This window comes from Arachis stenosperma, chromosome 2 (assembly GCF_014773155.1).
Source record: "Arachis stenosperma cultivar V10309 chromosome 2, arast.V10309.gnm1.PFL2, whole genome shotgun sequence".
Classification (NCBI taxonomy): Eukaryota; Viridiplantae; Streptophyta; class Magnoliopsida; order Fabales; family Fabaceae; genus Arachis; species Arachis stenosperma.
The window spans coordinates 107,278,963-107,294,506 of record NC_080378.1 but is presented as its reverse complement, the minus strand read 5'-3'; the positions used below and the strand labels follow the sequence as shown (position 1 = coordinate 107,294,506).

Genomic DNA, 15,544 nt, shown 5'->3' with positions numbered 1-15,544 from the left:
TAAAATATAACTTCTTGCAAAATACTTATAAATCACTATTTGGAATAGCAAGAGTGATTCTAATATAATATTAGAATATTTTTTTTTATCAAAACACTAATCAACAATTAATTTACAGTGCAGGAGTAATTTTAACATAAAGTTAGAGTCAAATTTTTGTGTTAAAAAACTAATTGCGACTAATAACTGGCTATAAAATAGTGATTTTAACATGAAATTAGAATTTAAATTGTTAAAACATCTATTGGTCATACATTAATGTCAGAACAAGAGTGATCCTAATATGAAATAAGAATACAACTTTTGTTGTAAAAACATAAATCAACAATTAGTTGACAATACACAAGTGATTTTGACTTAAATTTGAAGTTAGATTTTTTGTCAAAATCACTAATTTACCAATAACTGGCTTAGCAAAAATTATATATATATATATATATATATATATATATAATGAAATTACTATTGATATAATGTTTTATTAGTGTGTTGATCATGAAGAGGTGAAACTTTAATTTTATATTAAGACCATTCTTATACCGTCAAAATTAATCTATCACTGACTAGTGATAACTAGCATCCTAACATTTTTAATTTTTAGGTGTTTATATAATTTATTAAAAATACTTTTGTAGAAATTATTAAAAAGATATTACTATTTTTAATGAATAAAAAAAAATCAAAATTTTAACTTGACTTTCTGACAAATGCCCCTAAATAATTTTTAATCCTCCATATTTAATTAAGCATTTACTTTTAAATATTTACTTAATTTAAAAAATAACTAGAATATAATAGTAAAAGAGTAGTCAAAATAAAAAATTGTTATAATATTTTGGTTGAATATGATGAAAAAGAAAAGATTTAAATGACTCTAAATTATCATTTTGTGAGGCCTATAAAATTTGATTAGTTATAACGTGATTTTCTGTTATAAATTTATAATAGACTTATCTATATGATTGAATTTAAATTTGATTTTATACTAAAGTTAAAGAATAAAGTCAATATTCTTATTTTTTATGTAGTTAAAGATTATTCAAATCCAATAAATATGAAATTAGTTATGACTATATCTTAAAAGGTTATTAAAAGGTTATTATTAATATAAAGAACAAGGGCTAAGTTGGTTTTACATAGATAGAAAAGTTTTTATATTTCGTATATCATATTTTAAGAAAATGATATTGTCTATCACAAAAAAAAAACAGTTATATATATTAATAAAAACTAAATTTATTAGGTAATTTAATTATGTGTATCTTTGTAAATGTTTGAAAACCATTTAAATTATGTTCTAAGTTTTAATAGGATTATTTTTAAGCTTATTTAAACTTTTGTATAGAAAAAATGTTCTATTACTCGAATTATCAAAATTAGTTAAGAAAGAACAGGCAAAACATGCTACTGAAAAAAAAAGTAAAATAAAAAGGAAAAAAAAGCTGCATAATGCTAAATGTGCATTTTGAAGACTTACTATCTTTACTCCTAGTTGAACTTTTAAGCATTTTGAAAAGTAAATAGTCATCTTTAACTATTTTAAAATGACAAGTTGAACTCACATGTGAGAACTTAACTTAATCATACTCTATTAAAACACTGAATATTTACTTTACCATCTTTTGGTGATTTCTGACATCCACTTCTTCTATGACTCCCACTACTTAAAAGCCAAAATATTTAATGAATTATAATAAGATCACTTTCAACTATTTACAAACAAAAAATGAGTAATAACAAAAAAATAAATAAAAAATAAATAAAATTTGTCTTATTTAATATTTATTAATTATTATTTAAATTAATAAATATTAAATAAAAAAATTTTATATTATTTTTTTGTTTCTCTAGTATTATTATTTACAAAATAAAATTTAGAAACAGAACAATAAGTTGTGTTGAATTTATTTAAGCGCTCGTCATTATCATTGGTAATAAGAGTATTATCTTTTTGTCGATTTTTCTTTTAAATAAAGTTGTATTGTACTATTATCTTAAAAACAAAGAATATGCAAAAAGAAAAACAAAGTTATGTTTCTGCCTTGAGGAGGGGAAAAAGGCCCAGTAAAATATAATATTTTATATGATTTTGAACTTTAGAAAGAAATGAAAAAAGTTATAGACCCAAACCCGGTCCAACTATGTGAGCTGAATTGGGTTCTCTATATGGGCCGGGTTTTGAGCACTTCACCTGTTACAAAAACATTCCATCTCTTCCTCCAAAATAATTTCTGTTTTGAAGTGAAAAAGTAACAAGAAGCTTGAGAGCACCACCATGATTCCATGAAGAACAAGTTCGCGCACTGGACTCCATCGGCGGAACAAGTTCTCTGATTCGGAGACTGAGCCACTTCTGAATCTCACTCATTTTCTTCTCAGGTTTCATGGATTTCTCAATTCTAACCTTCATCTTTTGTCTCTTTCCTTCTCTATCAAGAATTCAAGATTCTACCCATCGTTCTAAAAACCAGATCAGATTGCCGGTTAAACCGGTCGAACCGGAAACTGACAATAAAACGGTCCGATCCGCCACTAATAACCGCACTCCACCAATCGTTCGAAAACCGCTGAACCGGTCGGTCGGATTGGACCGATAACCGGCCGGTTCTTAATAAACGCACCGTTTTGATTGAAAAAAAAAAAGAACCCACGTTCAGCCCCTTCACTCACTCACCCCTTTTCCCCCAACAGTCCAACACACCCTCCTCACACGTTTTCTCTTCAGAGCTTTTTGGTTTTGCCCCTCAAACAAACCCTAGCCATCTAACCTCCACCACCGGCGCAGGGAGTGAGGCACTACCGCCGTCCGTCGCGCTGTCGTCGTGCTCCAGGTCTCCAACTCCTGTTCATTCTCACAGTCTCACCAATTGCAGCTTCTTCGTTGAGATCGACATTCGCGTCTGGTTTTCGTCTTCTCAGCCGCGCTTCTGCCGTCGTCAGTCGTCGTGTCCGTCGCCTGATCGCCATTGTCCGTCGCACTCAACAGATCTTCCTCACACTCTTCCCAAACTGCTCAGATCGAAGGTAATGGCTTCTCTGCTCACTCCTCCACGCCGCGCGCCTCCTCCACGTCACCGGAGCCCTTGGTCCTGAGAGTCTCGTGTTCGATTGTCACGGCGGAGGGCCATATACCAACGTCGCCGATGGCCGGATTCTAAAGTGGGAAGGAGATGAAGTTGGTTGGACTTAGTTTGCTGTCGCCTCTTCCAATAGGTACCAAAATGTGAACTTGTTTCTAAAATGGTTAACTTCATGTTAATTTGAGGGTTGATATGCCTTAGTTTTTGTTGAAAATAGTGAGTATTTAAATCGGTCTAGATTTTTTTGGAGATTTATTAGTTTTAGAATCAAAAGTTTTGTTTATTGTGTTTTTGTGTTCTGGGTTTGCTAGTGGTTGAAGACTTGATATGAGGATTTCGACACCTTAATGAATATTCCTTCTCTGTTCTTAGTTCTGATCAGAACATTGATTTTTTTTGGGGGGATTCTGTTAGTGCTACTAATTGAAATTTGAATCATGGAGTGATTAGCTCTGTTTTGGATTGAATGATTACTGATTAGTTGATTCATTTTAGTCCTGTTTTTGTTCTTTGTGTTGTTCTGTGTTCTTACTTTAAATGGTTAGCTCTGCTCACTGCTATTGTACTGTGCTGTGCTGAAAAAAAGTGTGCTGAAATTGTCCTTAAAGTCTGAAATTTTGATAATCCTTCTTAATCTTTGGAAAATTTTCTTGCTGCTGCATAATTTTTTATTGTGTTACTATGTTTTAATTGTTTGTGTTGTGGCTCTGTTACCTTCAATTGTTCCTGCTGGTGTTGTTGCTTTATTTTAAATTTTAATTGGTGTTGTTTTAATTCTAAGTCATTCAATTTTTCTATTAGATATTATGCCTCTAGTTTCATTTTATTGTCATTCATCACTGATTAATTGAACTCTAATTTATTTGTCTTAGCTTAAGGTAGGATATATGAATTTTTAAATATGGTGATATGGTGAAAAAGTTGTATTTATCTGAGTTTTGGCAAAATGCTAGACATTAAAGTTTGAATAATATTTTGATGTTTGTATTTTTTTGGGTGTTTATTTATAATTTATTTACTATTTTTATAAAACGGTTTTTCCGGTTAAATTATGGTTGGACCGGTTGGATCAATGAGCTAGTAAACCAGTGACTAGAACGGTTCGATAACCGGTCCGGTTTTCAGAACCTTGGCATTCTCTGAAGAAACAAAATCCAAACTTTCCCTAGCTTCTTCTGTCCGGTTCCGACACTGCCGTCCGTGGTCGTCGGCGCCTCCGCGACTTCCTCCTTCCCCCTGTCCCAAACCCACAACTTGTGCCCCCTCCACGTTTCATTCCTAACCGTGGTTCTTCTCAACTCAGAGAGAAAACCCTAGCTAGCCTCCACCACCGCCGAACGGAGTGAGTGAGTCATTGCCGCCGTCCGTGGTTGTCTGAGGCTTCTCTCTTCGTCCTGTCCTCAACTCCCTGTTCGCACTTCGCTCTCTTCTTCTTTGCTCGGCGTCCATCCTCGATCGTCTTCGTCCTGCGCGCCGTCGTCTTGTCGCCCCTGTTCCCGATTCTAGGGTTTTCCCCGTTCCTGATTCGATTTGGGAACCCGAGGCGCTAGGGTTTCTGCGCCTTGCCAGATCCGATTCTTTCTTCTTCCTCCTCTGAGAATTCAAGATGTTTTGGCGCATGGCTGGCTTGTCTACTGCGTCTCCTGTGGGTTCCGTACTATCTCATTTCATATACTTTTTCGATTTTTGTGCGTTGTTCTGCAAGCTGCTTGGGTGCATTGGTTTGTTGGTTGTTTTAATTTGTGTGGTGTTTGCTTGGATTTGATTTTCCGTTTGGCTCTATGGAAAATGTGGCCTTACGGAGGGTTCTTGCAATTAATTTACTATCAATTGATTTATTTAGTTTTTGGATGATTGATTGCGGAATCTGATGCTGTTGCTATTGCTGTTGTGAGAATCAGAGTGATCGGAGCTTTGCCACGATTGGTCGATGTGAATTTTTCTTTTTGGTGGTGAAATTTGTGCAGTGTTACATGAAATGATGTTTTTGAAATTTGATATACTATTCCATAATCTTGGATGTTTTGATTGGTGCATGAAGATCCCTGCCTGAATAGAATGGCGATGGATTTCTTGTACGTCTTACTGTTTGTAGTTACTGTCACATGAATTTTAGGGATCTTAGGGGGAATTATTTGCAGATATTGTACTAAACCAATGATACTGAGAGGTGGTGGTCGGCTTAAATTTGCTTTGAATGAATTCAGAAATGTTTGAGTTTGTAAATGATCAGTGTAACAGTAGTAGTTTGTACATAATCTGCTGCATTGTAATTTATGAGAAGTGAATCCTGAAATCCTGAAATGCGGATAAATGTCGATAAATTTGAAATTCTTGCTATTGTGTTTTAAATTTGTGAGATATATTTCAAATTCAACCCTAATAAACGGGAGTTGATCCTCTCCAGTGAGAAAAAAAACTGGATGGTGTCAATTGTGATCTCTCACCCTTCAATGCTCTCTCTTTCATATTTAATTTTGGCCCCACTTATAAAGTTAATGGTGAGAGATCACACTGCATTTCCTCAAGTGTTAAAAAAACTGGAAAGGATCCATTTCCCTAATAAACAGTCCATTATACACATTGTACAGATACTTCATTGGTTCCCCAGCGGAATTCTTTAAGATTTATAGTAGACTATAATTATATTTTAGGATGTTTACTTATAATTTATTTATTATTTTATTTAAAATGGTTTTTTCAGTTAAATCACGGTTGGACTGGTTGAACCAATAAATTAATAAACCAATGACCAGAGCGGTTTAATAACCGGTCCGGTTCTCAGAACCTTGTGAAAAAGTAGCAAGAAGCTTGAGAGCACCACCATGAAGATGGACTACATTGGCGGAACAAGTTCTCTGATTCGGAGAGTGCGCCACTTCTGAATCTCACTCATTCTCTTCTCAGGTTTCATGGATTTCTCAATTCTAACCCTCATCTTTTGCCCCTTTCCTTCTCTATCAAGATTCTAACAGCAATTCCCACTAACATTTCTCATAGCTTCAATTTTACATCGTAAACATATGTTCTTTGCTAGGTTATTGATGATGGGTGCTTTTCATTTTTGGAAATTTGTTTCAGAAACAGATAAAGTTTGCTGCTTGATCATGTGACTGATCATATGATTTTGGGGGGGTTTTGAACTCAAGTTATGTGCTTCAGATTTTTTAACAATTGATTCACGTTACTTGCATTTGATTACACGAGTTGAGTTCAGATAACAACGTAGGTTGATAGATTCAGACAATTCAATTTTCTTTATTATTATTGTTATTATTGAATCCTAGTATATTAACCAGAATGTTGCCTAAGAGGAAACCACAGAACAGAGTTCCCCTTGTTCCTGTGTCGGTTGTTATCATTGTTGTGTCATTCATGTTTCTCTATTACTACTATATGATGCCTAGTTCATCCCTCAATGGATTGTCCAAAAATATGGCATTACATTCCGGGCAATGCTCTAGCCAAGCATTGGCATTAGGGGAGAAATTTGTTTGGTATGCGCCGCACAGCGGGTTCAGCAACCAGCTTTCGGAATTCAAGAATGCGATTCTAATGGCAGGGATACTGAATAGAACCTTGATTGTTCCTCCTATTTTAGATCATCATGCTGTTGCTCTAGGCAGCTGTCCGAAGTTTCGGGTTTTCGATCCGAATGAGATTCGGATTTCTGTTTGGAACCATGTGATTGAGCTCATGCGCGAGAGAAGGTTAGTAAGCTTCTTTTGTCCCTCTTTTTCAGTTTTAAGAGCTTTTGTCCTGATGAATGAGTATTGGATGGTAAAGATGCCGCTAATTGATTTTGATAACACAATTTTGTTTCTTGCTCTTTGTGCTTGAAGTTCTTCTCAAAAGAACAATGAAAAGTTTGGTTGTTATGATGTCTTGAAACTTGAATGGGGGGGATAAAGGGAAGTTTCAAGCTGGGTTTCATTTGATAAATCGAGAATAGTTATTGATCAAAATTTTCCCGGGCCAATTGCATTTTGAAACTATTTTTTCCATCACAGAAATTGTGACAAGAGTTGGCGAATTAGCAGTTTTGTTCAAACATTCAAATGGTAGTTTCGTTTTCATGTATAGTTGATGAAACTTCGTTCTCTTTTGCCTCTCTTCAATTATTCTAGTATCACAAAAATGTGTGTTTGAAACTACACTAATACTGCCCCTTAGTATTTTGTATAAATTTTGAAGTTTTAACAATTTAATTTTGTTCTTTTGCAGGTATATCTCTATTGCCGAAATTATAGATGTCTCATCATTAGTTTCTAAGTCTCTTGTTCGAGTGATAGACCTTAGGGATTTTGTGTCAATATGGTGTGGCATCAGCTTGGATTCGGCTTGCTTAAATGATTCAACATTACAATCCTCTGTTTCTGAAACCCTGAAGCAATGTGGATCCCTTATAGCCGGGCTTCGTGGGAGTGATAACAAGTGTGTACATGCTATCCGTAACGACTGCAGAACTACAGTATGGATTTATGACCAAGGTGGTGGTGAGGATGGCACATTAGATCCATTCCAACCAGATGAGCAACTGAAGAAGAAAAAGAACTTATCATACGTTCGGAAAAGGAGAGATGTATTTAAGTCTCTTGGACCTGGTTCTAAGGTTGAATCAGCCTCACTACTGGCATTTGGAAGCCTTTTTTCATCCCCATACAAAGGATCCGAGCTATACATGGATATTCGTGAATCTCCTCAGGATCAAAGGCTACAATCTTTGATGAGAGAAATCAAGTATCTTCCATTCGTTCCGGAAATTATGAGTGCTGGAAAGGAGTTTGCTCGCAGAACAATAAAAGCTCCATTTCTTTGTGCACAGCTTAGATTGTTGGACGGGCAGTTTAAGAATCATCACAAGGCTACATTTCAAGGGTTAAGACAAAGCTTAGAATCTTTAGGGCAGAAAGGCTCCGAACAAATCCATATATTTATAATGACTGATCTGCCAAGAGATAATTGGACCGGAACCTACTTAGGTGATTTAGTTAATGATGCACATAACTATAAAGTGTATTTCCTAAGAGACACTGATGAAGTGGTCAGACAAGCAGCCGTAAAACTCATGGCGGCAGGTCATGGGCAGAGGTTCATTACGAACTCCAAAACTGTGGCCGGTAAAAAGTATTGTTCCAATCCATCATTACCTGATGTACTTCTTTATGTTGAGCAGGCTGTCTGTGGCTGTGCATCTCTTGGTTTTGTTGGAACTTCTGGATCGACCATTGCTGAAAATATCGAACTAATGAGAAAATATGGCTCCGATTATTGTCGGAGTTAACACCTACATGGAAGATCACCTTCAATCTTTGAGTCCTATTGGATTGATTGGAATTGAAATTCAATTATGCTGCGCCTGGAGATGATTTCATAACTGGTATTTTGTTATCGGTTGTCTCCAAACCATAGTCGTGTCAAGAAACACGATACACTTCAGTTGAGGCCGTTTTTCATACTTTGGATATGAATCTCAACTAACAATGTTGGTATCTAAAATGTAGTCGCAGCAAGTGTTTCACATTTTAGTTGGCTGGTACCCCTTTTGGATGGGGATGTTGTCCATAGAAAAAGGTAACTTTTCTTTTCAAGCACTTAGAATTCAGAAGCTTTTTATTGTTTTGGCGTCTAAAACAAACACCACCAACAAAGATGTTTTGTTAATTCTTTCTGTATGCTGATGAATGAACATGTTTATTAAAGTTTGAAGTGGTAGTCCCTTCTAGCATTAGGACTTATTGTTTGTAATTTAGAGGCTTAAATGCTTAATACTGTGGATTGAGGTTTAAATTATGTGAGGCAAGTTACTACTACTCATCAGTCATTATATCTTACTTAACCGGTTCAACTAGTAATTTATTGGTTCAACTGGCGCGTATCAGCGAGTTGATCCTTGGTTCGAGTTTAATATCTATGTCAAGGGTTACAAGTCAAAACATCATTTCTCAAAGTTGGATGAGGACGACGAATCAGGTTGTCCAAGTTTGTAATTTTAAGGCGTAGGATGCCAATAATTGTAATTACGAATTAGGCAATTCTCCGATATCCTTTGAGAATTAAAGGGTAAATTATATTTTTATATATTATTGCATAATAAATTTAATTGTACACATTTTATATATGAAATAAATTTATTAGATTTAGATAATTAATTTATTGTAAAATTTTCATGAGATTTTTGTGTAATTTTATAATATATTTAGAGTTTAATTTTGATGCACTGATAGTGAAAAATGTTTTATACAGTTGTATAATCATATCTGTTCTTTTAGAGGATTATTTATGCAATCAATATAAAAGATGTACGTAAAATTACTTTACACTAATAGTCTATTAAAAATTAAATTTATATATTTAATACGTGATTTAGATGCTTTTTATATTCAAAATTTACCTATGTATTAAATTGATTAAATTTAGGATTATTTTATATTAATGGCGGGTTGGCGACCAAGTTCGCTAATTTTCGTTTTTTTATTATTAAATTATTAAATATTAAAATAAATATATAATTTCACAAATATTTTGAATAAATAATTTCTAAAGACAAAAAATTATAATTTTTAAATTTATAAATATTAAAGTTCTTATAATTTTAAATATTTAATAAATATAATTATTAATCAAGTCTTTTAAAGCAAAATAATAAAATTGATATTGTTTAATTATTCAAAATATATAATTAAATTAAATATTGTCTAAATTTCTAATCAATCAAACATAGTTCAAATTATAAGTCAGAATAAAATAAGCAAACATTTCAAATATAAATACAAAAGTAATGCTCTAAATTTAATTATCATTTTCATCTTCTTATAGAATGGCAGACTTGCTGTATAAGCCCGCTTTGCCCAAATCTGCCAAAATCTGTAAATTAGGTGGTACGAGTTAAGTGGGTTTTTTTTTTTATTATAGTGGCCTCAAATTTCTAACCCAACTTGCCTTTTTTAGTGAGTTACGCGAGTCGTCCTAACGAGTTTCGACTCGTTTGAGACCTCTATTCTTATATGATAATACATGAGATCATAATTTACCTAGAACACTAGAGTAATTTTCTTGTAATTATAATGAATAACTTAACTTGCCCCTAACAGAAAATGTAAAAGAATTAATATTTTTCTTTCAAAAGAGTGCTGAAACTAATTGCTTCTAGACCAATTTTGAATGAAAATCTAGAACAATCACTGACCAGAATTTGGCTTGCATCTAATACGTACTAGGTAGCCAAACCGACCAACATGATTCTGAAAATCATTGACAGTGAAAAAAAAAAAAACACTAAGTGAAAACAAGAGCAGTTGGATACTGTTTAGATTATGTTTCAATACAAAATCTGAACTTGATTGTCTTCTTGTCTTCAAATCTTTGCAAAGTACATCCTTTTCAGAGAATGTATCTGAACGACTGCACCTTCTGCAACTAGGTAATTAATCACAATTATCATATATAGTTATCGTAATAATATTCAATTTGGTCTTTAAAATTTTCAACATTTATTACATAGTCTTTGATTTTTAAAAATGAATAAATTAGTCTTTAAATTTACAAATTATAAATTTTTGTTTGTCTAAAATTCAATTGTTGTTAACACACTGCTAACTTAAAGTGTTACAACCTAGCATGGTATCCACAATGCCTAAGGTAACATAGCTAAAAGTTTAGTATGATCAAATACGTATTTTAAATTGGTTAATTGAACTTATTTTATTATCTATGCTAATATGAAACCAATTAAATAAAATGAGTACAATTAACTAATTTAAAACACTGTATTTAATTATACTGAATTTTTAATCACATCACCTTATTATTAGAGATGTCACATTGATGCTTTAACATTATATGTCAGCATTGTGTTAACGATAGTTGAACTAAAGACGAATAAAGATTTACAATTTACCATTTACAATTTCAAGAACCAATTTGATCATTTCTATAAGTCATGGATTGTTTTGATTAACACTAATTCTCCAAAAAATCATAAACAAAATAGGCTCAAACGCAGATTTTTTCAGAATATCTATAATCAATAGTAAAAATCTAAAATCGATGAGATCAAATGAATTTTCAAAATTGAGAGAAGTTTCGACGAAAAATTGATAAGACCAAACAAAATATTCGGATTGAAGTGGAAACCCAAGTTGCACCACATACCAAACTTCTCCCAAAAGAATCCTAATATGAGCACAATCCCTTTCATCAAAGACATGTTTAAGTTAGGCTATTGAGAGTGTCACAATTTGCATGGACCACATGAACCAAAATAAACTCAGCCACCTCTTGTTAATAAATATTAATCCTTTTCAGCCATTCATGGTGATTGATTTCCTCACATCAACCACAGATGCGACTTTTATAAAATATATGAATAAGTATAATAAATAATCCCGTATTCTATTCTATGAAAATTTCACATAATAATTACTATATATTAATTTTTATTATTGATTGAAAAGTTAAAAATAATAAGATTATTGACAATATAGTCTTATGAAATTTTCATACAAGAAGATCTGTGCCTAAACAAAATATATATGATTTTGCATTACCCACATTATCTTTGGTGATAGGGACACTTTTGGTGAGAAATTAAAAGGTTCCCAGCAGGTCTTTGTTAATTCCTTGGACAATCTTTTTCAAGGAATTAAATATGCAAACAAGAAAGCAGAAAGGAAGAACCAACGTACCAAATTCTCTACCCTTAGTGCTCCTAGATAATGAACTCTAACAAATTGAAAAGGAGTTATGTTATATATTCTTTCTGATCATTCTTTTTTTTTAATACATTAAATTGCTAAAAATGAAAAATTAGTTCAATATGCGAGACAAAGAAGTAGTACTAAAAATCGGCAATGTTTCGGTATTATTTTAAAATTAGGGAGTAAATCATCATATTTGATATATTATTATATAATAAATCTGTATAAAAAAGAACAATTTATTTTCAAAATTTTAGGAGACCGAAATAATTCCCTAGAGATTTTATAGGTAGAGTCTCTTGTTATTTAATTTCCGTGTGAAATTTGGTTTGTGTGTCTTAGGTGTGTGTAACAGTTAGTTGCAAGGTAAGAAAGATGATGTTCTGATTGGTTCTACCTTTTGCAATTTGTACCTGCCTCCACAGGCACAATTAGGCCCAACAGAAAAAACAGTGATTGTTCTTTGTCACACCCTATTTTGAGTCCACTAATGTTTGCTTCAACTAGAAACCAATCTTCTTGTTCTATAGCTTTTTATTAAATAAATTAGAAAATTAACCAATTTAGATTGGTCAAATAATAAGTTCACTTGTTTTTTTAAATAAGTGTCAGAATTTAAATTTTATATTATGTATGTAATAATTTATTAGCCAACAATAAATCCTCTTAAATGAGACTTAAATCCGCAACAGATTCATCATTTACTTATTGTGTTGGGGGTACTGTCAACAATAAAAAAAGTTAGAAAATTAATCACCTTAAATTAGTCAAGTAATTAACTCACTTATCATTTTAAACAAGTGTCGACAATCTATTAGCCAATGGCATTTGGCAGACCCTTAAATAGACATTAGATAGACCATATATTTGGTCTATTAGATTAAAAAATATAGTAAACAAAAAAGTAGAAAATTATAATTAATTCCTTTTATTGGATTCTAGAATTGGTGTTTGTCAACACGTCTATGAATTTATCTAAATACTGTCTCCAACCTGAGATGAGAAAGAAAGGGTATTTTAAATTTTAAATATTATTTATTTTACTAGTACTGTTGCTTTCTTTGGCTATATTGAACCTGCTATTAGACACTATCAATATCGCTGTAATTGTCATTTGTCAATTGACAATACATATTATCACTACGTAATTGCTATATAACAAAAGCATGATAGGAGCAAATTAAAATCTATTTTGTAGTTACATTCAAAGCTCCATTAACCAGATGTTCAATTCAATCACAAATATCTATAGCATATAAAAAAAATTCAGGAAAAAAAAAAAACTTGAAAAAAGAGTAACCCCAAATTTTTTATTGACAAAAAAAGGGTCAGAAATAATTACAACCTAGTAATATATAAACAAAATTCCAAGTGAATCCATTTTTCTTTTCTTTTTTTAATATCATTAAAATCTAATTCCAATGAATTCACCACCACAATTATATATCATTAATGATGCCGCAGCCACGTAAGCCTCTTACAAGCCGATCCGGATGCAATCCGGGTCTTGACTTGTTCAAACTCAGTGACCCGGCAAGGTATCGTGATCCCGCCCGGGTGGTGGTATCCGAACTCGGCCTCCGACTCGCGAAGCAACTCTCCAAATAAGGGATGGTTGAAGTAAACCACCGGCACAAGCACGCGCCGGAACTCGCCACCGTCCTTTTGCCCTACATACACAGCCAAGTATCCCTTAGGCACAGGAGGATTCGGGTCAGCCCCAACCCGAGTATAGCCCGACCCGATTTTTGTAGAATTACATAACAACTTCGCCCCACTAGTCAACTTGCGGCCCCAATTGAGAAGCTTTGACATGGGCTTCCGTGATGACCCGTCCAACCGTTGGTACACAGGTCGGATCTTGATCCGTCTGAAGACCCAGCGGGTGACCCGAAGCGCACGCTTCCCGAGCTTGAATCTCATGCTTTCTGAGAGTAGAAAATAGAAAGTAAAAATAAAAACAAAAACAAAAAGACCAACAGAACAGAAGTTATGGGTTCTTTTTTGAGGTGGTGAGATTGAGAGGGCTATGCTAAGGTGTAGGTGAGGCTTATGAGAAGGGCCATGGATCTGCTATGGACATAGCTAAGCGAAACTGAGTGAGACAAATTTCAGAGAGAGAAGTGGGTATGTTTGACATGGTTGCCAATGATATGATGAGTTGAAGGTTGCTTCATTCCAACAACCACCACCTTAAAAACTCGGAATATATATAGACTTATAGATATCTAATAACTCAAAACCATGCATAAGCTTGTATATAGGGAGAAGAAGTGCGATGATCGATGTTGATGAAGTATAGAATATTAGAATCTAAGAGATAAAGACGATTATGTTGAAGAAAGAAAGAAAGAAGGTAGAAGGAAGCTAAGTGAAGAGAAATGTGTTTTGTGCGGTCCACACGCCAATGAAGTGGCGCAACATATGGGGATCTCTATTTATAATAAAAATAATGAAAGAGAATCGGAAAAGGTGTTAGTTGTAGTAATTAGGAACCAGAGTCAAGCAAGGTAATAGATACCTAAGGTTAATTAAGGACTCAATGGTTCATCTTTACTTACTATATATAACGGAAATGATAAAATAAAAATTTATTTATTTATCTATATTTTTTAGACGTGTGTTTTATTATTTTAATTTAAAAATAATTTATTTTTTATTTTATTTTTTTATAAATTTTTTTATTTTAGAGGATCTTGATCTAATAAAAATATATAAAAAATATTTTTAATTTTTATTTTTAAACTATTTTTTGTTATATAATTCATAAAGAATATTATTTTTAATATTTGAAAAATAAGATTATAAACTACTTTTTATCTCAACTAATTTAATTTTTGTTATGTTTTTATATATTTAATAAATAAAAAAGGTGAACCGTTAGACTTGTTAGTGTCTATTGATACACTAATGATAATAGTGAAAACTCAGATGCAGTCGACTTCACGTGAAGTTGATAACTGAGAATCATTAGATAAAAATTTAGTCAAATCAATCAAATCATTTAATGGTTCTCAATTATCAACTTCATGTAAAGTTGACTTTACGTAGTTTCCACCAATGATAATATATAATAAGCAATTTGGTTTGATGCTAACTGCCGTACATGTAGACTTTTTCTTCATGAGTTATTTAATATGAATAATTAATTAATTAATATTTAATAAATTATAAATCGGATGATTTGTCCAAGCATTTTGAATTCTTTTTGTGAAAATTAAGTAAGGTTTTAAGATTTCAAATCTCCTAAATATAATATGTAGTGGTAGTCTGGTAGAGACATCCGATAATCCTAGAATAATCTTCTGTTTAGTTTATTGGAAAAAAAAAAGCATTTGAGAGTATAAGTTTGACGTTCTAATTATAATTAAGGAAGTAGTCTTTGTTTTGATTAAGAAAAAGATTATATATAATTCTTGTTAATGACTATTTGGTAACTAGTCTTTTCTATGATAATCAGATAATACTACACAACACTCCTTTATCAAATATGTTTTTATTTATAAAATATAACACTCATTAATCTTAGCTTATATAATACTCAATATATTTATATTTTATAAAAGAAAACATTTTTTTTATAAATACTAATGAATTAATGGACCTATTAGTGAATTTTTTGTATATTATGGTTAAAAAACAATTAATGGTTTTGTGTACAAATTTATAAATATAAAAATATTTTATGATATTTATTTAAAATATGAATAATATATATGTATTTTAGAAAAAATGTTAGATACCAGAAAAAGGAAAATCACTATT

At 32.3% G+C, this 15,544-nt stretch overlaps 2 protein-coding genes across 5 annotated transcripts; one reads left to right on the top strand and one right to left on the bottom strand.

Moving 5' to 3' along the window:
* Positions 1 to 2,679: 2,679 nt before the first annotated feature.
* On the top strand, positions 2,680 to 9,200 carry LOC130961383 (O-fucosyltransferase 30). Of its 4 annotated transcripts, none has more exons than XM_057887241.1 (4): positions 2,680 to 3,213; positions 5,785 to 5,987; positions 6,488 to 6,790; positions 7,305 to 9,200. In XM_057887241.1, exons 3-4 carry the CDS (start codon positions 6,516 to 6,518, stop codon positions 8,362 to 8,364), a joined length of 1,335 nt encoding a protein of 444 aa, XP_057743224.1. In that variant the 5' UTR covers positions 2,680 to 3,213; positions 5,785 to 5,987; positions 6,488 to 6,515; the 3' UTR covers positions 8,365 to 9,200. The 4 variants fall into 4 exon arrangements, with proteins under 4 accessions (XP_057743224.1, XP_057743222.1, XP_057743223.1 ...); XM_057887239.1 differs by having other exon boundaries at positions 6,162 to 6,790; XM_057887240.1 differs by having other exon boundaries at positions 6,118 to 6,790.
* A 3,863-nt stretch (positions 9,201 to 13,063) lies between these two features.
* On the bottom strand, positions 13,064 to 14,202 carry LOC130962321 (auxin-responsive protein SAUR36). The gene has a single exon (XM_057888538.1). It carries the CDS (start codon positions 13,700 to 13,702, stop codon positions 13,229 to 13,231), a length of 474 nt encoding a protein of 157 aa, XP_057744521.1. The 5' UTR covers positions 13,703 to 14,202; the 3' UTR covers positions 13,064 to 13,228.
* Positions 14,203 to 15,544: the final 1,342 nt, after the last annotated feature.